Here is a 27,403-nt window from a genome sequence, read left to right as displayed (position 1 = left end):
TCAATCATTGCCAACAAAAATCACTACCAAGAGCTAGCACTGGCCAAGTCACTACTGCCACACAACATTACAGAGAACTGACTGGGAGGGGGAGTGGAAGGAGTTGTGTGTGCATTTGAACATCTGCTGGCAATGCAGAGAGCATGCCAGGAGAGGGTGGGGGACAGGGGCCTAAGCTTTTGGTGTTGAAAGATACCCTCATTGCAAATGGTTTGGCCTTCAAACACAGGAAATTCATCACAGGGAGTTCTTTCAATGAAAGGTTTCCTTTCTTTCTTAAAGCCATGGCCGCGGCCAGCATCATGGGCATTGCCACTGTCCATTGTCTTAAAGGCCTTTGTTTCCCAATCCCCATCTTCTGTTCATATATGATGCTCCCGGTGCTAGAACAATATTGGCACCTAAGAACAGGATTTGCCCCTTCCTATCAGACAGTCAACAGTGAACTCACAAGTTTTAAGTTCCCTGAACTGTCCCCAAGGTGGCACTGGTGAAAATTTCATTCCTTGCCTCTTGCCTCTCACCTCCTATTTCCTGTGACATAATCTCATCAACACTGTGTTTCATTTAAAAGGAAAGCCACGCCTATTTAGCACAGTACCTCGACTTTCACATGGGACCTTCAGAGGCACTGACTGACATAAATAAAGTGCAGATTGTATGGCAATATTCCTAATTAAAACAGACGTTTCTGAGTTTTCTGCAGGCAGATATATTGCTGTATTAAGAGAGGAAGACACCTGGTGTTGGAGACTTGAAAGTCTGGCCCCATGTGGGAACTGCTGGATGCTCAGCCCTTTGGAAAATCTGGCCCCAATTGTGGGTGCTGAGCACTTGGAAATCTGGACCTGAGCTCTTTGGAAACTCTGGCCCGTAGTATTTCTTGTGATAGTTTAATCCTGATTGGATTATGATCTTTAATGGTGGACTTCTCCCCCAAATCCACTCCCCCATGGCTGGGTCACAATTTGATCAATATCAATCCGATTGCATCAATTATATATGTAATGGCTGATAATCAGCAGGAAACTGAGAAACGTCAGATTTCATCAAAAACCGGAATGTTCCCTTCTGTACAGGCTCACAGCACAAACATGGTGAGCCATGCCTTCCACTACGGGAGGGCAGCACACATTGGCAAGCTTGTTCCTGCAGGTGCCCCTGTGTCGGGGGGCAAGGGGCAGAGCAAATGGCGGGGGGATTCCATAAGGAACAGAACTTCTCTGTCCAATGCCTACAGGGTCAGGGTCATCGTAAGGGAGCAGCAGCTCAGGATCTTCTCTGCCACTGCACCCCGGTATAGATAACAGTGCGGGGCTCAACATTAGCGATCACAAAGTTGCCCACTTCAGCTGGAGCCTAAATACAGTCTAACCAAGCTTAAACCACACAGCCCCTCAGGATGGTGCTCTCTGACTATGATGACTTGGGACACTTGATGGAGTATGGTGCTTGGGTCTACACACTGTTGCTTATTTGTTATTACACCTCTAGTGGCTAGTTGGTGAACCATCATTTCAGCCTCACAGAAAGCTGCTTGTCCTCAAAGCCACAGCGAAGAGTTTGCCTCTGGGGGGTCAAATTCTGGAATGACACTGGAGTTACATATGAGGGTAGAATTTGGCACAACATAAGTCATTGCTACTCTGTGCGTAAGTGTGTGTGACACATAGACAGTGGCTCCATTAAGCCACACAAATCCTATTATTGCATAGGTGGATTTGCCCATGTACTTCCTCTGTTCCATTGCCTACAAAATGCTTTCTTTCACTGGCCTTTGCTCCAGTCTCCCTTCCCCTTGCTAGTACTGAAGCTGACAATGTGACAGCTGGTGGGCGTGGCTGGGCAGAAGATGAACAGTAATAGACACACTGTTTAGAGAGTGCAGAGCACCGACTGGTTTTCTGTGTAGTTCAATTAACTTTCAAGCAATCAGTGGAATCTGAATTTCAGTATTTTTGTATGATGTTGCTGCCGGTTCCAGGCAACTAACTGCAGCTTGAGGGAGAGGACAGATTTGCTGTTTGATGCTTTTACAGAGAGGCTGGAGATCTGCCTAGGACATAAATGAGCCTCCAGGCGGAGAGTGGGAACAATATAACCCAGGAACTGAAGTAATAATTCAAAATGAACCCCCTCCAGAGAATCAGAAAAACTCCTTCCAGCTAAACTGTAATTTAATGGAAAGAGATCATGTGGATAAAAGGTAACAGACCAAATTCTTCTCTCAGCTACACTTTTGTAAATCCGATATTACTTCCGTTGTAACCTCAGAGCAACTTTACAGAAGCTAAAGAAGTTACTTGGGATTTACAGTGGTGTAACCAAGAGCAGTATTTGACTCAGTGAGGAGATCCTAAACAGGTTTGGACTTCAGGTTCAGATAAACATCTGAATGTTTCAGGCCTACCATCCTGGATTAGACATCTAAAGAAAAGAGGCTCTCTTGTGTCATTTCAGGAACTTCCTGTTTCTGTTCAGGCCAGAAGTACCAAGCGAAAAACCTCCCTTGGTGTATTCGGGCATTTCCACTTCTGCTCTCACCAGGAAGGGCAAATACACAGGAAGAAAGGAAAAATCTCTCTGTGTGTGTGTGTCAATTTAAATGAAATTTGTGGAACCTCAAGCAAGGTCAAATGTGAGTTTTGGGAGAAACAAGTTAATCCATCCCTAGTAAAAAGCCTCAACTATGGTTGGTCCCAGAAGGGCAATATTAATCCTCAGAGTCAGACTGGAGCTATGCTGATCTACACCAGCTGAGGATCTGGCCCATAATGTGGGATCTGTCTTATGCAGTGGACTTCCAGGAGAAAGAGGGGATTACCCCAAACACACATGGGGGAGTGGAGGAGAGAGTGATGAGGAGAAGAATGAAAGTAGTCTTCTCTCTCTGTTGCAGGAGACACAAGGAGGCAGCAACTCAAAAGCAGGGATTGCGGTGCACAGCCTCACCCACAGAAAGGCGACTTCAAAGTGAAGTCTGAGTCAAAGGCGAAAAAGCAAAAATGCCAGCAGGCATGGATTAGAGTGAGGGGAGAAACTCACAAGTGGAACAACGCATACTTGTGCTGTGCAGGGTGAAACTGTGATGGGCCTTGTGTGTAGGGGTATGGATGGGGAGGAACAGGAGTAGGTGTGCGTATGTACAGAAGGTACATGAGAGGTATAGGGAGTTGTCAGGGGGTGGGCAGATGTGCAAAAGGAGTGGGAGGAGAGGAGGACATTATGTGATTCAGCAGGGGTTAGGGGAGGGATAGAAGGCAGAAGGGAAGTTCTTACCACATTTGGAAAGTCTGCCAGTCATCAACTCCACACAGTTAGTGGTGTCTGGATCATAGAATGGAAAGAGGAGGGAGGGATGGAAAAACATAAAAAAAAAAAAAAAAGGTTTCCATACCTCTGTGCACAAAGCAGTCACTTAGCGCATTATCTCCTGAAGCAGGAAACGCACAAAGCTAGGAGTTTACACAACCCAGAACCCAGGCCAAACTGTGCCCCCATTTACGCCAGCGGAACCCCCACGGTGTAACTGAGAGCACACTCTGCCTCATTGCCCCCCATTTCTATCCAGTCTCTTATCTCAGTTACAGATGTTTAAAACAAGCAAATAATGTTTTGCAACTATATCAATGAATTAAAAATCTTGAACCATATTGTTTCACCTGGCCAGCCACAAAAGTAGCCCTACAAAATCAAGATGGTGACTAAGCAGCTGATCTGTGCAACACCACCACGTTGGCAGGATGCTATTTTGTATGTGATCTAGGTGTCAGTCACACTCTTCCGGCATCCATCCCCATCACAAAATCACCTCATATACTCCAAGGGATATCCTCTCAGTCATAAACATAATTCTGCCTCCCTTACTCAGACGGGGTAGTCCCTTAGTCAGATGGATTTTAACGGGATTGCTCACAGACTAAAGTTCTGCTTAACATAAAAGGATGGTGGAATATGCCCGAAAATTGTTTTATGTGCGTTTTCTATCAAAATTGCCTGTAGCTCCCATCACCATGGCAGCTAAGTGCTTCTAAACCAAATCCAGGAAACTAGGGCGCAGAAGGTAGAGTAAATGTAAGTGTTAATGCAGAAAGACCAGCCAGGTTGAACATGACCATGTGGAACTCCTCCCCAGTCTGTCAGTATTCTGGATTCCCCAGCGTTCGGGAAGCATGCGCAGAACCCAGGGGGATGGCTTCAGAACGCTGGGCAATCCTGAGCACCCACTGGCTGCCGAGCAGCTAGATGATTTCTAATGCACTTCAGTTTAAGTTCTCTTCTTGCTCTGACTCTCTACCAGCACTTAGACACCAGAGTGATAGGCTTCCTGATGCCAGCCAAGAAGGGGGCAGGCCTGGGTAATAAGTCAGCTCCCCTTTCCCCAGAATGCTGAGGAAAGTAATTAAAAAAGAAGGTAGAGGACACCATGTGCCTGAATAAGATGCTCCTCAGATGTTAACCAAGGTGGGAAGATCACAATAGGTGTTTTCTAGAGACCATGGAAAAGGGAGAGCATTTTGGGTCCATTGGCACTGGTCGGAGCAGCAGAGAAGAACCTCCAGCAATCCCCAACACAAAGGTTAGAGTCTGGCTGGCAGAGGCATCAGAGAAATAATACCCACCAGGCATGGGAGGCTCCTGAAAAAGGGTTAGGACTGGGGAAGAGGGAAAAAAGGAAGGGGATCAGGGAGCAGAGGAAAAATAGGGTGTGTGAGAGGGGCTAGGAGGAGGGGGCAGGGATTGTGATGGAGGCTTAGGGCATAGGGGTGGTGTGGGGCTCAAGGGAAGGGAGTGGGGGACAAAAAGAAGGGGATCAGGCACATGAGGGGGGCCAGGAGGTTTAATTGTCCTTTAGGGGCCTTGGCCATCCTGTCCCTGACAGGGCAAGGGTAGGAGTTAGATGTATTCCTATGTATGTGCAGCACAAACCATGTTCTCACTGAAATTACATAACAACATTTCGAATTTACTAGGACATCAAAGGTGAGTCTGCAAATGGTTTGGATTAGCTAGAACTCCCTCAGCTGCCGCAAACTGTGCCCAAGGCCTCCAATAGCAGATACCGCCAACCACAATATCCAGCCCCACCTGCATTGCCTGCTCCTGTTCTGAGGGACAGGAGAGGACTGGGGTGAGGGGTGTTTGCCAGATACGTGCCTGTTTTACTATGTGGTCTGGATTTACAAAGGTTTTCTTTTTAATGATATTTTATACCCTTTGGTTATAAAATAATATTACAAACCAGTGATGGGACTGAGCCCTAGAATCTGGAGCCAGATTGCCAACTTCCAGGCCCATCTCTATTACAAACTTCACAAAATTGCACCATATAATCAAACCAACTATGGCACTCACCTGACCTGCCACGGAGCAGGGACAGGTCCCAGCTGTGTTCTCTGGTTGAAGTAATGTCACCAACACAATTGCATGCTGGGACATTACGAAGGACCAGTGATCCAAATGGGGCTGGAGGAGGATAACCTTTAGGATTTCTATGCCATAGTGTTATCTATTCAAAGTGCCATACAAACATTAATCCTTACAACAGCCCTGGGAGGTAGCTTAGTTTTATTATCCCCATTCTATCAATGAGGAAACTGAGGCACACAAGGCATAATTTATTCTGTGGAATAAATCCACTGACTTCAATGGATTTACATTAGGGATGAATTTGGCTTTGAGTTCTTAAGGGATGTTGCAGGACCTAAGAAAAAATGGCTTTACATTAGCTGGGCTGGATCCATCTTCAGTTTAACTGCCCTGAAGCCATGGAAAAGTTCCCATTGATTTCAGTTGGTATTAGATCAAGCCTCTGATGTGTAATGGTATAGTCCCCTTCTGCTTAGCTGTTGGGGGCATTCACCACCTATTGCTAAAGGTCAGGGAATTTAGTCAATGATTAGCAGATCCAGTTCTTTAAAGGACTGAAAACTAATTCTTAAATGGGAATTTCCATGCTTTTAAGTGCTGATCCAACTGCCACTGACTTCAGGACTTCCATGGACTTCCAAGGGAATTGGACTGGATACTCAGCTACCAACACTCCACACACAAAGGGGAATATTTGGGTAATGCTTTTGAGGGTTAGATACTGGGGAGTTTCTCCAGTGAAATGGATATTTCCATGCATTTGTGGATTTGGCTCAAAAACTTAATATTACATTCAATGGATATCTTGTGCAAATACTGTTTATTTTTTAAAAGTCACTTGTGGTCAGCTATCATAGATGTTTTTGCAATCTGATTTAGATCCATCTAATCGTTTAATTGCTACAAATACATTAACTGAGTGATTCGAATGCAAGAAGACAAATCCACAAAACAAAAAATTATTGTAAAGGTGGCCTTGTGGATGCAATTCAATTTAATATCTTAGGCATTATATAATAGTTTTGTTTCAAAAATATGAATTGCAGGTTATAGACGTGTATGTGATGGGTAGGGAAAAATGCAAAAATTCTTTCGAAATTATAGGAGCATGGAAAAATATCTGGAGGGCAAAAACAAATAACTCATTTTGTTTCTTAAAAATGTTCAACCAAAACGACTGTAACTGCATTTCTATATGTTGTATAGTACCTGTAACTGCATAAGAATCTATATTTAGTTCTGATGCCTGCCTCATGCATTATCAGGTGTTTTTTTTTTTTTTTAAAGAACACCACACAGATGCATTCTGGAAACTGTAGTTCAGAGGACATCAGTTAAATACTGAGTGGCTAAAGATCCCCTCCCCGTCTTCCTTATAACAACCATTTGAATAGTTTCAGTCCTTTCCATCATATTGTAATGTTTTGTTCTAATACTAATTCTAGATGATAAAAGTTTCACAACCTAAAAATAGCATTTTTATCCATAGAATATTTAATGAAAACCAACCCGGCAAACTGTCTGTAGCTGGTTTTCTCTCCATGGATAATAATCCAGAACTGGATGCCTGCACAATTCAGATGTCTTGTGAGGCAAATGAGGCCGAATTCCAAGTGCCTTCAGCCATCTGAGAAGCGTGGGTGTGTCATGTAACTGCACTTCTTAAAATGTACAACAGATGTTAATAAATAATATCTTTGCTGGTGATATTGGGTACTCCTTATACCACAGAGACTCCTGCAGTCAATCAGATTTCTGATGTAACAAAGACCCTGTTATAAATCAAATCCAGTGTGTTTCATGAGGATATGGATACACTGGTTTGCATCAAAATTCAGAGCAGCCCTGAACCTTATTTTTTGATGATTATTATTTTGATGAAGTGCTCTCAACTTTTCTTTCTCTCTTTTCTTTTTTCTTTACATTCTCATATGTTTCTGCGCTTCCTATATTTGCCTGCAAAAAAATTCGGTTTCCTGGTATTTCTGATTTCTGCTAATAAAGAAAATATCAGGCAAGAGACTGTGGCTGTGAGATTTCCAGATCAAGGATCTGATCCTACCAAATGCTGAGCATCTCCTGCAAGGTGCTGAGTGCTCTTGATTGCCATTAGCTTGCTCAGCTCCAAGGTAGTTCAAGTACGTTCCCCAGCTTTTGGGTACTTGTCTGAAGTATATTGTTCTCTCATCAAGGATGTGGATGCTTGAATTTCATTCTTATGGTTTAGATCTTCACCAGAACCCCCTTGGTGGAATTACTTCCTTGTAAATTCCTGCTGCTCAGTTGTTATGTACTCAATCTTTCTAGACTGAGGATGAAAATCTGCAATTCCTTTTTCACATTTGGACGTTGCAAGTTTCATATCCATCTTCCTAGGTAATCTTTCAGTTTGTTACAGCTCCTGGGCAAAATGTGAGTGCACAGCAAGAAAAGCCTATAAACTAATAAAGCTATTTCAGTCAGCTAAGGATCATTTATTCTGCACAGTACATATATCAGTACATCAGGAGACAGCATATGTATATGCTGGATGTAAGTACAGAGATATGGCAGAAAGCATCCATACAGGCCTTGTTTTGAGGAGGTGGGGTGTGTGTGTGTGGGGGGGGGAAGGCATCTATTTGGTTGTTAACTCTGATGTTGGGAGCTGGAATTTTCAGCTGTGAGATTGAAACGTTCTGAAATCATCAGTTACCAAAGAGTTAAAACCTGATATAAAGTAGCAAAAAGTAAACAAGGAAGCAGCAAGTCTACTGCAGAGATGCAATGTTGTTTGCCCAGAAAACAGGACAAAAGGGTATGTGGAGAACTCCCTTCTCCAGGAACAAGCCTAAGGAAGGAAAGGAAATGCTAATGCAGGGAAAACTGATGCACAGTGAAATGATCACTGTTAGTTCTTGCAAAAGACCCCTATTTACCAGCTGTATTTATTATTCCTGTGTCAAAATGCATCAGAGGAAAGTGCAGTATACTTTAGCAGAGATTGTACTGGATGGAGACAAAGGCAAAGAGCTGAGATTTTTCCCCCCATGGGGATCCTTTTGTTCCAGCAGAGGATGGTCTTGTCTAGGTCAAGTTTGAGTACCGCAGGTAGAGCAGTGTGTGGAGTGGGATCAAGGCTGAATGCCCATGGAGATGGTATTCTTCTCTCTCGAACCAGGACAGCGTGGTCCTTCCAGGGCAGGGCGGAGCGTAATGGATTTATTGATGTTGCTGTTGTCCCAACAGTTAGAATGTACAGGCATTAATTCCCTGCACTGCCTGGGGGAGTGTGTTGGACTGACATTGGCCAGCTGGACTCTGTTTCTGATGTTGAATGGATTTTTACTATTTTAATTTAATTTCTACTATGGACTTCATTCATTTATGTATTTATTTTCTTGCTTCAGAGTTGTTGAGAGGGAATAAACAAAGTGAGTCCCAAGAAGGAGAATGAGGGTATGAAGGGAGGATATTACCTGGGGAGTGAGACCAAAGGGTGCAGAGGTGTGACACAGAAACACACCCACTTATACCAGAGAGAGAGAGACACACACACACACACACAGTGCAACATCTACAAATGCTAATGTGAGCTCAGGGAAATGAGAGACAGAGAAAGGTGAGTCCTGTTCTGAAACCCAGGCCAGCTGGTTTAGTGGGCAGGCATGTCACTTAGTGGATCAAAGAGGGGCAGGAGAGAGAATGAACATCAGCATCGTGAGCTTACAAGTCCTCACTGACACTGATGGAATTGGAGACACTTTCAGTGATGGGTAATCCTGCTCTAAAATAAAGCTGTAACTGATCCTCCCACACCTCTCTCACTTTATACATTTTTGTTCCAATGGCCCCACCTATAACGGCATCTGACCTGGAAGTCAGGAGACATGACTTCATAGTTGGTAGGTTTGTGGCAGCAAGCAGGAGACAGATCCTGCCAGACTTACTTGTGCTGAGCTGCATAGGTGCCAGCATCTACTGGTGTTGGTGGGTGCTCAACTCTCCTCTGCTCTGCCACGACTCCACCCCATCCCACCCCCTGTCGACATCATTCCAACCCCTTCTCCAAAGTCCCTGCCCCAACTCCACCCCCTCCCTGCCCCTATTCTGACTCCTCCCCCAAATCCCCGGCCTGGCCCCGCCTCTTCCCTGCCTCCTCCCCTGAGCGCACCACATTCCCACTCCTCCCCCTTCGCTCCCAGAGCTTGTAAGCTACAGCTGTTTGGCGGCGGCAAGCGCTGGGTGGAGGAGTGGGGACGTGGCACGCTCAGGGGAGGAAGTGGAGGAGGAGGTAAGATGAGGTGGGGCGGGGAGCTTGGCTCCTGGTGGGTGCAGAGCACCCACTAATTTTTCCCCATGGGTGCTCCAGCCCCAGAGCACCCATGGAGTCAGTGCCTATGCAGAGCTGCACCATACTCTGGGAGTCCCATTGCTTTCAGTGGGACTACCAGTGAAGTAAGGTACTATCTAACATGCAGTACAACTGCTGGGACGATCAGGGCTGGTAGGGAGACAGGCAAAGCTAAGTGAGCCACTGCACCATGCTGCAGAGGCCAAGTGCAATGGATCTCATTAACCTGATAACAGGAGCAGCACTGGGGACAAATTCATGTTGCAGGAGAGGCTGACAAGGCCCAGCATGGGGTGTTAACAACGATCAGGAAGACCCCCTTGTGCCTAGCACCTCGGCAGCATGAGACCAGCAGCCCTGTCTTGCTGACCTCAATCATTAGACTTGAAGCTTCTTCGAAGCCATGGGAGAGGAAGGGAACAGTTTTGTTTCCTAGGGGTGGGGGATGGGCAAGCTCTGTCTCAATCTCTCCTCCTTCTCAGTCATGTCCTCCCCTTGACTCTCCCTAAGACGCCACCCTGTGGCAAACCATCCTTTTGAATGAGCAAGGCTGGGCATAGCTCCCTGCGGATCTGCTTGGTGCCATTCCTGTGGCTGAGCACTGTGTCTCCACAGCATCCCCAAGCCCCGTGGACAGGCATTCGGAACACAATTGCCCATATCCTTTGCAGGCTTTGGGAAGAGAGGAAAGAAACAGAATTATCTTTGCTTTCCACTCAGAGAGAATTGACTAATCCCATGGTAGGTTCTGGAAAGTGACTTCATGACTGGCAAGGCTGCCACCCAACAAGACAAATTCTTCTGCCCCACCAGAGGTCATTTGGACTAGCTGATGGACACTGAGCCTGTCACTGCTTTCTCTGTCTCCCCTCCCATTATCACATTTCACCCGCTCCAGTACAGCTGGGGAGATGTGCTCCCTGGCTTGCCAGCTTTCAAATGCTGGCAGCCACCTTAATGGAAACAATCCTCTTTTCTCCTTCCCCCTGGCATGTTCCCTCTCTCCTGGCCCTAGACGCCAATCTAAATTTTCCAAGGGGCATCCTTTTTCTCCTTATTGAGAAACATACACATCTTGTTGAGCAGAATATTTGACTGCGGGATTGTTTGACTTGGAGTCTCTCCTCTGTCCTGTTGCCTGGAATCTTCCCCTGCCCTGCTGCAGGGTATTGTCATTCTTACTTACAAGAGCCCACCCATTCTGTTCCTGTTGTACGTTAGATTTCTATGCATAATCCCCCCTTCTCAGTGACATGGAGGTAATGTTAAGGAACGGGCTGGGTTTCCATTGCTCCGCAGAGATACTCTGGTGAAGCTTTGGACAGAGGAAAGAAATTCTGCTTTTATAATTTGATTTCCCATGAGAAAAAGAGAGAGAGAGAGAGAGAACAAAGCCGCATGTCGGATCCATTTCCCAAAGCATGGTTTGTCCTGAATGCTTTCCCTCACCTCTCAGGCAGACGAATGCATTTTGTTCCATGTCACTGAGAAGACTCTCCAATGGGGACATCCTGGCTGCTTTAAACACTTGGGAAAAATAGGGTCTAAATCTCTTGAGCTAGTTTCAGTAGATGAAGCACAGAGGGCCAGGGCATGGTGCTGGTTAGAGAGGTCATGAATTTCTTTAATAGGGTTTGGTCAGCTGAGGATAAGGGATTTCTTCCCCTTAGTGGCAAGGAGAGGGGGACCTTTAGTCAAACAGCAGGAGGAATGGCAGAACTAGTCTGAATTGGCCAGATCTCTACCACAGGATTCTTCTCTGATCACCCAACTCTCTCAACCGCACCAGAGAGGGCAGGACACCAGGTGTCGGGTGAGGGAAAGGTCTCACTTCTTTCTGGTTTCTGGTTTAATGCCATAAGACTGGACAGTAAATAAAAAAGCACTTGGTTCCTTGAGATTAAGTTAACCTAAAACAAATCTAGCTCTCGACTGCCAGCCATTCCCATCTCCTTTAGTGGCTCTTGGAGGGCGAAGAAGTCTCCAGTACTACAGGGAAAAGGGCTAGGCAATACTGGCAGGAGGAGGAGAGGTGGGAAAGATCTCTCCTAAACGGAGTGACAACTTCTTTCTTGTGGAAAAACTCTCTCTATAGCTCTCCCAGCTGGAACTGTCTCCAGATTTAATTCACTCACCTGCCACACTGTTACAGCAAGGGCATCGAACTCCTTCTTGAAGAGGGCTAAATTCCATTTTTAATTATAATCCATGGGCCAGGGTATAAATTTAGGACTCCATATCCACCTAAATCCACAGCAAATCCCCAATTCACAGCAATGGCAGGTTTACACAAAGGTCAAGCAGACGATTTGGCCCTTATACATATCCTTTAGTTACTAACATTTTTTATTTGCTCAGTACTTAATGGAGTCAGCATCATTCAAATGGGAAAATTCTCCCCATTCTTTCTGCCTTTTCTTGTCTTCCTTTCCCATCCTTCTTTCTCTTGTGTCTCCTCTGTTTCTCCCGCTGCATCTCCTTTCCTGCAGTAACTCCCAATTCCCACCTTTCCAGGGGTTTCAACTCTCACATTCTTCCCTGTTCCGTTCTCTTAAAATGATCAGCAATGAGTGGTAATGCTGACATTTTAATGTGTCATTGTTAGGCTCTAGGGCGAACACTCCAAGGTGCTTAATGGAGTGAGGAAGTTCGCACCTCTCAGTGACCATTTCAGGCTGACTGCAGACTCAGGAAGATGACTGCATTAATTACACTGGGGTCCCACTTGGAAGGGTTTTTGTTTGTTTGTTTGTTTGTTTGTTTGTTTGGGTTTTTACAATCATTGGGGCTAGAAACTTGCTTTTTAAAAAAATGAAAGCTGGGATCCTGCAGAACCTGAATACACTATGAAGGCTACACCAATCGATCAACAGGGCCAGGTGTCTAACACCACTACCCATAGCTGGGAGCCACCTTCTGACACTCAGAAAGCCTTTGCTCTTAACTTCTTGCTAAAGGCAGCTCCAAGCTTTATTCCAGGAGTGGATATAGGGGGTTCTACAGCATTCTAGAGGGGTCTTTAATCTGCTATTTGGGAGCTACAGAAAATCTGGAACTTCTGCTTTCTTTGAGCGGGTACAGATGGCTCTTGGGGTGGGAGATGGGAAGTCACTTGGGACATTGGAGATGGAGTGTGGGAGGCAGGAGTAGGGTGGATGGGGGCGGAGAGTTATTGTTCTGTCTGAATGAAGCTAGTTTCTAGTTGCAATCAGAGGGATGTGTTCCCCCATCTTTTCTCCCCTCCCCCCCACTGAGAGGCAGTTCACCTTCATGTCCTTGCTGAAGCAAAGCACTGAACAGTGAAAACAACATACCTGATAACTGCTGCACTGAAGGCTGGTCATGTGTGCTTAGCAACTGTGCCTGAATGGTTTCTACTACCCTCTTGAAGCGACGGCTTGGACCTGCGGGGGAGAAAAGACGCAATCAGCGGTGAGAGAGCAGGAGCTGAATACCCCCATAAGGCACAGGGCATAACACAGGGGAAGGAAAAACAAGCATCTTCCCTTCAATCTCCACCCCTCCCCCGTTATCAGACGGGTAGTGTGTCTGTGGGCTGGTGGTGGGGTGTGACTGAAGAGCTACTGAACGACCACTTTAGAGCTAGGCTGTGAAGGACTCCCTGGAAGAGTCGAGCTTAGACGCTCCTTTCCCATCCTAGTATCTGAAATGCCCTGGGGGCTGGTTTTCTAAATGTGAGGTTCGTTTTCTCTTTTTAATCTCTCTCTTCCCTCAGACGGTTCCCCTGCCCTCCAGAATTAGCATTCTCAGTGGGAATTACAGCAATGCCCTCCTCCAAAGGTTCCTATTGCCAGATCCATTCAAAATCTATTCTAATGGGGTTTGGTTGGACACTGGCAATAATTATATCCATCCTATCAAAGCCAAGCCTGTCTGTAACCTAGTGCTGCTTAACAGCCTCAATCTAAACAGCCCACATCTCCACTAGGTCTAGCCCCCCTGCCCCTCCTCCCAAGGATTTAAAATCAGAAATGACTCCTCCCTCAGACTTGACAGCCCATCTGTGGGGAGCAAGTGTGTGTCAAAAGGTGATACGAGCTATCCCTAGAGAGGAGGGGAGGCTCTGGTATTGGTGCACAGCCTGGATTTGTGCAGCCACTATCGAGATGGCTCGCTTGATACTGGACCTGTTTCGGGAGGGAATATACTCATAGCCTTTGGGGAAGGGGTAAAGGTCTGATGGTGGAGGGAGGGGGCGAGGACCCAGAAGAGAATCCAGGTTAGTCAAGGGCCTAGTTCTGCAGTTCTGAGTCAGACTGGCCTGCCTCTCTCACAGTGTGCCTGGTGGCCAGCTAAGACAATAGAGTGGCTACCCTGTTACTTATGTTCTGGGTAAGGGCAAAAGCCCTGTGGGTGGCCGCCCAGTGCCTTGCTCAGAGACACACCTTATACTGAAACAATAAGCCAGGACAGATGGAGCATTTCAAGTCCAACGCTTTGAGCAGCAGTGACTTTAGCTCACGTCTTTGGCTGACCATGATGGCATCCTCTTCAACGGTAGTTGCTCCCATTGACCTTCCCTTTCTCTCCCAGCATGCCCATCACTGCCAAACCGCGGGAGGCCTAAACTGTCATTCCTCTTCCCTTCCCAAGTTCTTCCTCTCTTCCTGATTTCTAGGCTTTTATCTTCTCTGCTCCCATGTCTGCCCTCATGCTCTGACCTCCCCACTGGCAGGGTGAATGCTCCCCTGCCCACAGGCTGCAGCTACTGCGTGGTTACCTGATAAGAGCGTGAAAGTGACTGAGTAGATCCCATTCTCCTTCTGTGCCTCGCCCCCTTCTGTGTATGTTATGTCCACCTGGAACTTCACTGGCTTCTGGAAGACAGCGGGACCCCCTGTGGACTTGTACTCTGCTCGGAAACTTGTCTGTGAGATGACGCTGTGACTGAGGCTGGGAATCTGAAACAGGGTGACAGTAGGGGATGATATCGTCAGAGGACAAAAGCTCTATTTAAGAAGATCACTCTTTCTCTCTCTCTCGCTTGGACTTCCCAGCCATCGGAGAGAGAAAGCTTTGCTGCCTATGGGCTCCACCTTGCAATGAGCTGTGCACTCTTGTAAAATCAGTGGGAGTTGAGGCACTCAGCATCTCACATGAATGCACAGTACTTTGCAGATCAAGCCAGGTTTAAAGAGTGCATACTGGTGAAGTTACTTGACATATTTAGGAACTCCCCCTGCTGTACAACTGAGCATAGTGGATCCTCCCAAGCATCAGTTCCAGTAGATCCTTACAGCTCAGTGAGAAATGATATCAAGTGGGGGTTGAAAATTCAAAGCTGGATACCAAAGAGAGACCAGGAAAAGGGATACTCGATAGCTGACCTGGACAGATAAACAGGACCAGAACCTGGGATCTCTACAGGGACTGTTTACCTGTGAAGAACCTAACTACCCCCCACCTACTATTAGTAGGAAACAGACCTCTGAGTGACCTCTAGGGTACTCCTAAGATCTTCACACTTGAGGCCAGAGTTTCTAAACTGTTCAGGGCAAGGTTTTCAGGTGCCCAGCATTGACAGTCAGGGTCAGAATTCCAAATAGGCTCAGCATTCAACATGCTAAAAATCTTAGCAAGCTGGCCAGTTATCTGGGTGTCTAAATAGGAATGGTGGTCTTCTGAAAATCTGTCCCTAGGGATTCATTCAACAGCTTGCTGCATTATCTTTAATTAGGAAGCTAGCTGTGAGAGAGAGCAGCTGGGGTATTCACAGTGACTTCTTGGCACTAAAAGCCAATATACCAGTCCCATACGTGGAGCTGAATTCATGGACTTCATGTAAGGGAGAGGCATAGTTTAAATAAATGTGTGGTCATTTACAGTGGACAGCAGACTATTTTGTTATAGCCCATTCTTACAGGTCTGTGCTGTGTGCAAAGAAGTTCAGGGGTCTTGACTGCTCTATGGAATGGAATTCATTACAGCAGGTATATTATAGAGATCGAAAATTAGTGCCTTTCTGCAGAAAAACAATGTCATACAGCAAAACATAGAAAATAAACTAAGCCCTATCCGCATCTCAAATTTTAAAAAATGTACCTAACTCCTTAGAACAAAAACATCTCTCAAATCAGCTTCACTCTCATTTACATTTTCTTCATTTGTACTTATGGGTGGGAGAGAATAGGGCTTCTGTGCCTGGGAAGAAGAGATGCCCCCTCCCCCACTAATCCCAAGATCCCAGGTGTGAAGACTTTAAGCTGCAGACAGACAGCATCCCCAACCATGGATGTTTCAGCTGTAGGAGAAAGTGAGCTTTCTATGTGTGCAAAGTACAGGGGAGATTTAAAATTAAGACTAGAAAGTCTGATGTGAGACCGATTTCCCCATCTGGTGCAAGGGATGGAGGGAGCACCCTGAGGATCCCCAGAAGGAGAAGGGAAAAATAATGTGCCATAAATCTAATGGAACAGTCGATTAAGGGAATTGACTTTCTAGGCACTGCAGCAGCACGTCAGGCTCTGACTGCATTTAAACCCCAAGCATCGGCAGGTCCATGGAAGACTCTTTCATTTTAGAGCTTTGCAAGTCCCCTGGGGAAATATGGTACTGGGGAGGAATTCCAGGATGTGGGGGCCCTGCCCAAGAATATGTGGACTTAGGATGTCCTTGGAATTGAATAGTGAGATGAGTCTATAGCACAGGCCAGATTTACTTACCGAAAGGAAAGCGTGCACAATGTCAGCCTTGATGGAGCTTAGTGGTTTATCTTTAATGACCACAAAGATCTGTTCTTCTTTCTCCAGGTTGATAAAGTTACCGAACCAGGATTTTTTGGCAAGCCTGACATGAAGAAAAAAGAAAGAAGGAGTAAGTTTAGAACAGAAAAGCATTTCCTAGACACCTGGCATTTGGACAAACATGCCTACGACACAAGGATGATAGGCTTTCATCACACTGTGATGCTGCTACAACAGGTGATGTGATGTAACTCAATCAAACACTAGACTGTGGACCATGTGGTTTTATTACAGCAGCACGTGTGATCAGCAATGGAAGGCCAGGAGCCGCTGTCGCAGTTCTAACCAAATACACTAATCAATACGACATTTTATACAGTGCATATAAAATCTGCATACAGATCTCAGAGATTCCCTGCAAGGCTCTTCCTGTGTCTTCTGGCATCATGGTGGGTGCTGGTGACACTGATACTCTGGATTTTTCTGGAAGTCATTCCAGGTCAGTTCCAGCCCACTTGAGGTTTTCTAAAAGTTGTGAAGCTCCTAACCTGAAAATCTCCTCCTGGGGTGACACTATTTATCACACCCACATTGTTCTGGGTGTCTCAGTCTCCCTCCAAGTTGCCATGTCAGTGGGTGAAATTCACCCCTGTGCAGAGGGCTAGCACAAGGCCTATATATTACTTAACTCCCACTTAGGGAATCTAAGGAATGCATGGCCCTTGTGCTGGCCTTCTGCCTGGGGTGAATTTCACCAATTATCAAGGAGGAGATATCAAAGTACACAAACCATCATTCTTGGTTTTAACAGACGGTGGCCAATACCTGCTATTTTCTCAAGCACTGAATGCTGATTCCACCATAAATGAAATTACTTTGTTGTTTTCACACTGACAGCAGCATCAAATGTGTATTTCCACTCCAGAGGTTTCACTAGCACCGCTTCATCAACATTCACTAATAAAGTAAAAGGACTACAGAAGAAAAGCAGGGTCATTTACATCAATGCGGGCTTAGCCAGGGCTTGAGAGTAGTAGGTAGCCCCTGTAGAAAGTGTGGTGGAGGGGGAAGATCGCTTCAGTCATGTGACACAGCTATAGAATTCTTGAATCAAATTAATCTCAGAGGAAACTCCATTGAAACCAGTCAAATTACACCAGGGATGGATTGTCTATAGAGGTTAGAGATTAAAAGGCCCGCTAGGCCACCCAGTCCATCTTCCTGTGAATGCAGGATTATTGCCTGCGGAATATTTTATAGTGACCATGTCAAGTCTGGTTTACAGTGCACCAAGCAATGGACTTCCACAACTTCTCTTGGGAGAATACTCCACAACATAACAGGAGAAGAGTTTCTCTAACCTTAAGTCTTTCTGGTAAAGAGCCATCTGGAAAAGGGATTAATACAGCTCAGCAATAGGCACCTGGCTAAAGATCTGCTTCACTGCGTAAACAGAACTGGTTAGATCTAGGCTGCCTGGAGCCAGACTCGGGTTAAGGAGAGAGAGGAACACCCTGGAAAACTCATTTGGAGTCTCGACATCTGGGATGGAGAACAAAGTCTTGAAATCAGCTGGACTCAGCCCTGACTACTGGATTGCTCCATGCATCACAGCACTGTCTTTTTATTGACCATTTAATCCACACAGAGGAAAGATCAGAACTGGAAGACAGCTCAGTATTAATCAGCTTCTGTTTCCATCTGCCCCAGGTGACCAAGAGCAGAGTGCAAAAGGATTCACTTGCAGTTTGGTAAATCACCCTCCTCAGGAAAAGTGGGTTGGAAAACCATAACTCCCTAAAATATTCATAGACAGCTGTAACTAAGTCAGTGAGCCAAAGATTACCGCAGAGAGCAGTAAAGAGAAAGAACCTCTCATTTAAATGGGTCGTTAAGAAGCTAGGGTTAGAGTATGAAAGGAAATTACATACTAATGAGCTCATGTGCCTCACAATGACAGAACAACTTTGTAGGCCCCCCTGGAAAGCTGGGGCAACCACTCCCTGCATGTTAAGGGCCTTTTGCTCATTAGCTGTTTGCACCTGGGTTATCTATTTAAACTGTCTGGTTGTTCTAGGCTCGTATCCATCACTTCTGGGGTGGGCCAAAGTGTAAATATTTAAATGTGGCTCTTCTGTGTACATTAATCATTAAAAAAAAAAATCACCTTGCGGGTCCCTATATTTACTGGTCTCTCAGTGACTACAGATAAAAGGGCTCCCTTTATAGATACAATAATGAGGCTTTTTGCCATTAACCCTGCAAACTCAGCCTGAGATCTCAGGGTCCAGCTGAGTTCTTTCCTTCTCATGAATTCTCAACAGGAATAAAGACTTTGCACTAGGCCAGTTTAAGACCTCAATGACAACTCCGACACCTTACTGCCTGTAACTGATTGGAATTCAGTAAACAATTTTGTTGGTGATGCACAAGATGGAATAGACTCCAGCTGATTCCCCTATCACTATGTTGGCTCTGCAGAGCTCACAGGATCAGAAACCAGTACAAACTGACTTCTCTCCACCAACTCAGCAGATCTGTCTCTGCAAATAACCAAGGAACAGACCTGCCAAGTAAAAAGCTGCCCTTTGTACTTCATCATTTTTCAGGGTAGAACCGCACTTTAAGGTCTGAAATCCAACTGAAGTTCTTAAGAGTCAAGGGCTCTCAGCACCTTGAAGGAGATGCTTAGAATCTCCCAGAATCAGGCCCAAAAGCTGTCATTCCCCTTCCAGATTCAGATTCAGATTCAGTCCAGATTTCCCTTCCTCCCTGCAGTACAAAAGTGACTGGCACTGACAGTCCTCTCACCTCTCTGCCTGTCTCTTTCTCAAACTGGGGCTGGAGGCAGAGGGACTCCTCTGGGGAAGCACATGAGATCTTCAGTTGCAGAGTAAAACTAACCAAACGGATGCTCATGTGTGAAAACTGAGCCATGTACTTTTGTTGCTTGAAGAGCAGTAGAAGTTTAAGATGGAAAAGGCCTAACATCCCAGGGTCATCTTTCTAGTCCATCCCCTTGGCCTTACTGCAGGGCTAGTTCTCCAGTTTACTGTAGATTTTCCAGTGCTATGTCCATTCTTATGTTAAATAACCAGGGCTGAAGCTTTCACTTCTTCCCTAATTGTTTCTAGTTCGCTTCTCTCCCGGTCTCTCAGTAACAAACCCACCAAACTCTCCCTCTCAGCTCTCTTGCGATGGACCCACATGCTATAGACCCTTTCACTATTTCTTTCTTCTAAAACCTATCAGGAGCTGTTTGACCAGCAGGTGGTGAGAGGCCTAGTTTCCCCACTGCAGTTGGTCTTCGGAGCCCTCACATACGTGGAAAACCCTCTCTAGGTGATGGGAGGGGCCATGGTTTAGACTCTGTGTGTAGTGGGCACTGTTTCAGAGGGCAATAACTCTTTTTTTAAACGGAAACACAGACTTGGAAATCCTGGCAGAAGCATGACACATGTGGTCTACTGCCTCGTCCTCTGATATGTTCAGAAGAGGGCACATGGAGAGCTCCTACTAATCTCCAGAGTAGGACTATCCCCTTCCTTCCAGGCACATTTAAAACGACAACTGGTGCTGTTCACGTCTCAGAGGCACACTTCCCTCCTGGCTTCCCCCTTGCTCTGTGGCCAATAAGGGGTGAAAAACAGACTCTTACTTCCCCTCCCTCCCCTGCACAAGTATCTGAGTCTAAGTCACCATCTTGCCCTAAATACACAAGACACACCAAAGGTGGGAGGAGGAGAATATGCTTATCCCCACCGTACAGATGGAGGCACTGAAGTATAAAAAGATTAAGTGAGTTGTCCAAGGTCACACAGGGAAGAGGAGGGAATTGAACCCACATCTCTCAAGACCCAACTCCATCCGCGCATATGTCTAGTTCAACTGTTCCTTCTATGGTGCATTAATGAGTCTGCCCTGGTTTATACTGAATTCTAGCTGCCCCCATGTTGCCCAATTTCATAGCTCTGAATTTCTATAGGTCTTTCTGGAGATGTGTAGCAGTAAAGACATCCTCCTTGTAAGGAACAGCTAGAAGTCAATTAGCTGTTATTGGCAGACATGGATGAGAAAGGAAGGTGTGTTTAAGGAGGCAGTAAGAAAGGAGGGGATGTCACTGGAGGACAGAACAATCTATATCCCATATGGAATAGTTTGGTAGGATTTAATAGATATTGATACACTTTCCATTGCTTTTTCTGAATGATCATATAAAATTTAATCGAGAATTTTATCCCTGCTGGTTAAGAAAGAAAGAATCTCATTCTCTGTTAAAAAGCGATAGGTTTCTACAGTAATTTGTCTAGAACCCTACTGGCCACCTTATTTGGACCCTGATTCAGCAAGACACTTAAACATAAGCACTGCTTTAGGCATATGATTAGCTCCATTGAGACCAATGACACTACTCACATGCTGAAGGTTACATGCATGCTTAAGTGCCTTGCTGAATTGGGGCTCTGGCGTAATACACCAGCTGAGGATAGATCCTTTTAGGGTTCATTACTAATAAATTAACTAGGACTTCTCCGTCAGAGAAAAACAAGCATTACCTAGACATGTGATGGTATATTAGCCAATCATCGGGACTGTTGAATGAATGAGAGTCATTAAAAGATGCCATAACAGAGAAAGGAAATACATGTTTATCACTCAGTACATGAAGTCAATAGAGTTCTTGATGAAGATGTCTTTTTTCTTATGGGGAAAACAAAAACAAAACCCAAAATATGTGGAAGTGGGCACTGAGAAACAAGACATCTATGGTTAAAATAAAATCTAGTTCATTATTTTTTTATGAGTTTTATTATGTTTCCTGCAGGGTGCAACCCAATTGAACTCATTAATTCAGCAATTATACAGAAAAGGGAGAGAGTGCCTTAGGACTTGACTTGCATCCAAACTGCCTCAAATGACAGACTCGTCCTCACCACACCGGCTCTTAAAGGGACAGTGTGAAGTAGAGATGGCAGGAGCTTCCACAGGCACACAACAAAAAGAAAGAAAGAAAGAAAGAAAGAAAGAAAGAAAGAAAGAAAGAAAGAAAGAAAGAAAGAAAAAGATTTCACTCACAGACTTTTTCAGCTTTAATACCCTTAAGACCATTTGACATGAGTGTTTCATTTATTTCTTCAGTGTGAACCTGTTCTCTTTATGAAGTTTCCCTAAGTCCCCCCTAGCAGTAAACACCCCATGCTTTAAATACACAACATGTTCTATTTTTCCTCTTGGACCTCTCCCTCTTTTTTCACTCCTCATTCCCCCCCCCGCCCCCCCCCCGACCATTCCCCACCCACCCTGGTGGTGCAGCTTTGGAAATGGACTGCCCAGCTTTCACAATATGATGCCCTGGCACTAGTAAAAGTGTTAAGGCAATGCCCCTAGCTCTAACTGGAGATCTTTGGACCCCAAAACTTTATCAAGGGCTCATGAATATTTTACACACATTTCTTGACAGAGGGCTAAATCGCCTCAGTTGGCAGGGAAATTCTATGGGCATAGGGTGCACAAACACAAACTGTGAAAATAAAAAGGACTCATTTGGCATCTGTTACTCATATTAGGAAGTGTTTGGAGCCCTGCTCTTTAGCAGGGTCTTCCAAGCACACCGTGCAGTGACGCACATTTGTGCAATGGAATTGTTTAATTGTAAACTGATTTTTAGGAATATGCATGATGAATATTAAATAGCCCCTGCAGCTCCTGGTGCTGCTCTCGGGAACTAACACTGCATTCACTGTCACAGGCAGTGACTTCTCCGAATTGCTCCAGGAATTACTCTTCACTCCCTATCCCTGGGACACGAACTGTGCTATACTAAGTAGAAGTGCTGTGACTGCATTGCGAGGGCCAATTACAATCCCTTCCTCCCAGAGAATGATTTGCTGGAGAAACACAGGAAGAGAGAGAGCAGGCTGGGGTTTCAACGCTGATAAGCTCAGCACTCCAAAAAAGGTGAGGAGCCTTAGCCACACGTGTTCACTTGCACTGACTTCACTGGGCATTGGGGGGAAAAAAGCAAACAGAGTTGGGAATCATCAAGAAAGGGATAGATAATAGGACAGAAAATATCATGTTGCCTCTCTATAAATCCATGGTATGCCCGCATCTTGAATCCTGCAGGCAAATGTGGTCGCCCCATCTCAAAAAAGATATATTGGAATTGGAAAAGGTTCAGAAAAGGGCAACAAACATGATTAGGGGTATAGAACGGCTTCTGTATGAGGAGAGATAAATAAGATGGGGACTTTTCAGCTTGGAAAAGAGGCAACTAAAGGGGGATATGATAGAGGTCTATACAATCATGAGTGGTGTAGAGAAAGTAAATAAGGAAGTGTTATTTACTCCTTCTCATAATACAAGAACAAGGGGCCACCAAATGAAATTAACAGGTAGCTGGTTTAAAACAAAGACAAGAAAGTATTTTTTCACTCAACGCACTGTCAACCTCTGGAACTCCTTGCCAGAGGGTGTTGTGAAGGCCAATACTATAACGGGGTTCAAAAGGGAGCTAGATAGATTAATGGAAGATAGGTCCATCAATGTCTATTAGCCAGGATGGGCAGGAATGGTGTCCCTGGCCTCTGTTTTCCAGAAGCTGAGACTGGGTGACAGGGCATGGATCACTTGATGAAAACTTGTTCTGTTCATTCCCTTTGGGCCACTGCCAGAGGATAGGATACTGGGCTTGATGGACCTTTGGTCTGACCTACTTTGGCCATTCTTATGTTCTTATGGATTGGGCCCATGGACCCCAGTGGAAGATCCCTTTCAAATATCTAGACCATTTGCTAGAGCCTTTCTGGACCAGGAATGGACTGTGACCACCATTAGCACACCATTAGCACCCTTAGCACAGGAAGGAAACCATAAAGTGGCGAGATAAGTAGTGTCATAGTGAATTACTTACTCTGGGGAAGATTCCGGGGTTAAATTGGACATCTCCTCTGGTGTAGGTACTGTATGAGCACACACACAAAAAGAGGGAGCAAGAAAAAGGAAATGGTAAATAAAGAGACCTTCCTCTTCCTCCTTCTATACCAGTGAAATAATCCTTGCACCATACCCTCTTGCTCCCCCCATGCTTACATCTCCTAAAAACCACCAGCCAGTCCTGATGTCTAAATATTGATCTTGTGTTTCTAGATCATTGTGACTACTCTATTCTAAAGTATCGATGCTTTCAGGGCCTGATCGAAAGCCCACTGAAGTCTATGGAAAGTCTCCCATTGGCTTCAACATGCTTTGGATCAGGCCCTTAGACTGAGCTTATCATTGTGGTGTGTCTGAATCACTTTCTACTCTTTTTTCTTATTAACAAATAAATGAGAATCAGTTAACATTCATATTTTGCACAGTGCCTTTCATCTAAAGAATCCCCATAGCCATTGAAAATACACAGGGAATCCCTGCAGACTCTTCAAAGTGCAAATGAGATGTTGGCATGCTGCTACATCAGTCCAGCTGTGTTAGCACCTTGCACAGAATCCAGTGGGCTCCAGTTCGCGGAAGACGGTGGTGCCTGAGGCAAAAATAAAACTAGCTGATCAACTTTTCCCCTGAGAAGGATCCCTGCATCACCGTCACAATTCTCAGTTCTTCCCTGGCCATCTCAGATTATCAGTCTCTGATAACCAGGGCATATATTCTAGATCTTCCATTAGCATGTTAGCTATTCTCCTTTCCCCACAGGACGGACCCCAATACCTTGAGTGTAAAACCATACGGAATTGGCTTCATTCTGACAGCCTTTGGGGTTATGTATGTGACTTCAGGTGCCCTTTGCCAAAGAGGAAAAAGCTACCCAAATCTTGAAGCAAATAACTTTGTCCATCTTAGAATTACAGGGTCTGTAAAAACTGTAACATCCCAAACAGGTCTGATAGTACTGATTACATTAAGGGATAGTTTACACCAATTACACTCAGGAGAAAAAGAAAAGAAAGAATTAAACAGGATTATACAAACAAGCTACACTGCAGAAGGACAATCTCATTCTATTCCTACCAACTGACCATCTCTGCTTGGGACAGGGCCAGGCCTGGAATAGCAAGGGTGCTGCAGAGCAAGACTAAAGGTGGGTAGGTGCAGGAGTGAAGTAGCAGGAGATACTGCAAGGTCATGATTGAGGTGCACTGACAGAGCTGCCACGGGGCTACTGGACAGGGAGAGCAGGCGGTGCTGCGTGGGGATTCGGGATTGGAATAGCCAGAGGTGCTGCAGCCCAGGATTGAGGTGCAGCAGCAGAGCTGTGCTGTGGAAGTTAGCACAGAGCCTGTCCACACTTGTCTTGGCCTTGCATTAACTCCCTCACTCGCACCAACACTGATAGTCACTTCTCCACAAATGAGATTTGCTGAGTCAGTCTGAGCTGCCAGTTCCTTGCTGAATACTTGCCCCAATTTGGACATCCACATTCATCTGGAGAACGGACTCACCTTGCAATTTCCGGCGATGGAACCGAGGAGACCCCAGGAAGCTGTTCTTGATTGAGTTAAGCCGTGTCCTCCAGGGCATTCCTCCAATGCTGGGGCTGGATGGTGGTGTTGGGTTGGGTGTGCCTGCTGGGCTCTCCTTTGGCGTATGGACGGGTGTCCCCTTGGGGGTAGGGAGGGGACTTCCCCTTGGAGAGGGGTGAGGGGTGACCTGTATGATGGGGATAGATTTGGTGCTTGGGTCAGTACTAGAAGGGAGTAATCTAACAGGAGACATAGGGTTGGCCTGCACTGTAGGAATGGCCAGCTGGGGGCTAAAGCCAGCAGTGGGTGGGCGGCCCTCAGCATTCTGCACAGGGGGTTTCTGGGAAGAGGGGGCGTTGGCATTGCTGGCAGGGAGCGGGTTGGATTTGGTAGACTGGAGCGGTTTTTCGGCCAATTTGTTCTTGGATGGCAAAGTCTGCGTCTTTGGGTTGGACTGAAGTGTTGGCTTTGGTTGGAGAACATGTCCAGGCCTGGAGGCGTTCCTACAAGCATCAGGGTCCAAGGAGACTTGGGGTCGGGGGGAGAAAGGGAGGTCAGGAGTCTGAGGGGGGATGAAAAACTTTCTGATAGGCTACAGGACAGACACAGAGTGTCCATGCACATCGAGAACAGTGAGACACGCACACAGCAGGCGAGCAGAGAAAGGAAAGTCAGAATAAACCCATTCGAGTCACAGAGATGCATCATGTGTCACAAGGAGACACGAGCGATGGAGGTGAAGGGGAGGGCAGGTGGGAGGGTTTGCAAAGAAACAAGAACAAAAAACAAACAAACAAAAAACAAAAAGACATGCAGTTAGCTGGGAACGCAGCATCATCAACAGCAGCAGCAGCCGCGGTGCCAGCAGCAAGAACAACAGTGTCATAACAGGCTTTATCATATTAACCAACCACGTGTCAGCAGAGGGAAAACCACAGGGAGAAAAGGAACACAAAGGAAGAAGGGGCAAAAAAATCCAAAATAACTGAGGGGGAAAAAAGGAGAAAGATGCCACATCCCCGGCATTGTTCGGCTTGCCCCACGATGAAAAAAGCACAATGCTGAAGGGAGGTGAAGAAGGGGTAGTGAGAGCCATTCAAGCCACACAGAAACTGACGCTTGGTTTTTTTCAGCTCAAAGTGCCCCTGATCAAACACAGCAGAGAGATGCAATTCAAAATAAGTGTGTGGTGCACGTGGGGTGGTGGGAGAGGCACACAGGTTACTGCACACACCATTCAGAGCGCCCCCTCCTCCCCTAACTCTACAAAACTCACACATAGGCTCCAGTCACTCATAAGGGAAAGAAAGAGAAGAGGGAGAGCAGTACCATTTCATCCACCTTCCTCCCCTGGCCTTCCAGAGTGACATCACCCACTCAGCATTAGCTGGGACATTCCTGAACACAAAACACCAGGGGTAACCCTGAACCCGGGTCAGTTTGGGGTTTGCAAACAGATAGCTACACAGAGACTCCCTGAGGGTCCCAGCAGGGCTACATGACAGGGAAAGAAGGAGATTTCCCAATTAGCATTGAAAAGACAGTCTGATGACACCCTGATTCTGCTGTTCAGAAATTCACTGCTCAGTATTTGCTACAAAGTCCCAGTATCACATTCTGTGGATGATGGAAGTGATTATGTAGTTTAAGGAAAAAAAACAACTACTCATAATGCACCACTGAGAGAGAAAAACAAGGTGATAGAACTTTTTTTGTTGTTGTTAAAAGAAAAAAACCTTCACACGTTAGTTACAGGGGCTGTCTGGGAAAGGTAGTTCAGATGAGTTCAGTTAACAGGATAATACACACACTCAGGGAGTAATATCCTTTTAAAGGGATATTGGCAGGATAAAAAACACATTTTAAAAACAAAATGAATTACCTTACATATTGGTAATAACTAGGGCTGTCAAGCGATTAAAAATATTAATCGCGATTAATTGCACGATTAAAAAATTAATCGCGATTAATCACGCTGTTAAACAATAATCGACTACCATTTATTTAAATCTTTGTGGCTGTTTTGTACATTTTAAACTATATTGATTTCAATTACAACACAGTAATTGTACAGTGCTCACTTTATATTTATTTTTATTACAAATATTTGTACTGTAAAAAACAAAAGAAATAGTATTTTTCAATTAATCTCATACAAGTACTGCAGTGCAATCTCTTTATCATGAAAGTTGAACTTACAAATGTAGAATTATGTACAAAAAATAACTGCATTCAAAAATAAAACAATGTAAAACTTTAGAGCCTACAAGTCCACTCAGTCCTACTTCCTGTTCAGCTGATCGCTAAGACAAACAAGTTTGTTTACATTTGCAGGAGATAATGCTGCCTGCTTCTTGTTTACAATGTTACCTGAAAGTGAGAACAGGCATTTGCATGGCACTGTTCTAGTTGGTGTTGCAAGATATTTACGTGTCGGATGTGCGAAAGATTCATATGTCCCTTCATGCTTCCACCGCTTTTCCAGAAGATATGCATACATGCTGATGACGAGTCCTGCTCAATAACGATCGAAA

The 27,403-nt window shown here is 45.4% G+C and overlaps 1 protein-coding gene across 17 annotated transcripts in view; it reads right to left on the bottom strand.

Annotated features, from left to right (window-relative positions):
- The window catches only part of BRSK2 (BR serine/threonine kinase 2), a 426,862-nt gene that overhangs the window by 6,766 nt on the left and 392,693 nt on the right, over positions 1–27,403 (bottom strand). For 9 of the 17 annotated variants that reach the window (XM_048853888.2, XM_048853889.2, XM_048853892.2 and 6 more), the window contains 6 exons: positions 24,849–25,056; positions 23,321–23,369; positions 16,387–16,510; positions 14,445–14,625; positions 13,018–13,107; positions 3,280–3,327 (listed from right to left, as the gene is read on the bottom strand). In XM_048853888.2, the coding sequence (XP_048709845.1) occupies positions 3,280–3,327; positions 13,018–13,107; positions 14,445–14,625; positions 16,387–16,510; positions 23,321–23,369; positions 24,849–25,056 (700 nt within the window). Of the gene's footprint in view, positions 1–3,279; positions 3,328–13,017; positions 13,108–14,444; positions 14,626–16,386; positions 16,511–23,320; positions 23,370–24,848; positions 25,462–27,403 lie in introns of all 17 variants that reach the window. The other 8 variants (XM_075129314.1, XM_075129315.1, XM_075129316.1 and 5 more) reach the window with 2 other exon arrangements.

This window comes from Caretta caretta, chromosome 6 (assembly GCF_965140235.1).
Source record: "Caretta caretta isolate rCarCar2 chromosome 6, rCarCar1.hap1, whole genome shotgun sequence".
Lineage (NCBI taxonomy): Eukaryota > Metazoa > Chordata > Testudines > Cheloniidae > Caretta > Caretta caretta.
This window is presented reverse-complemented; position numbering and strand designations above follow the sequence as displayed.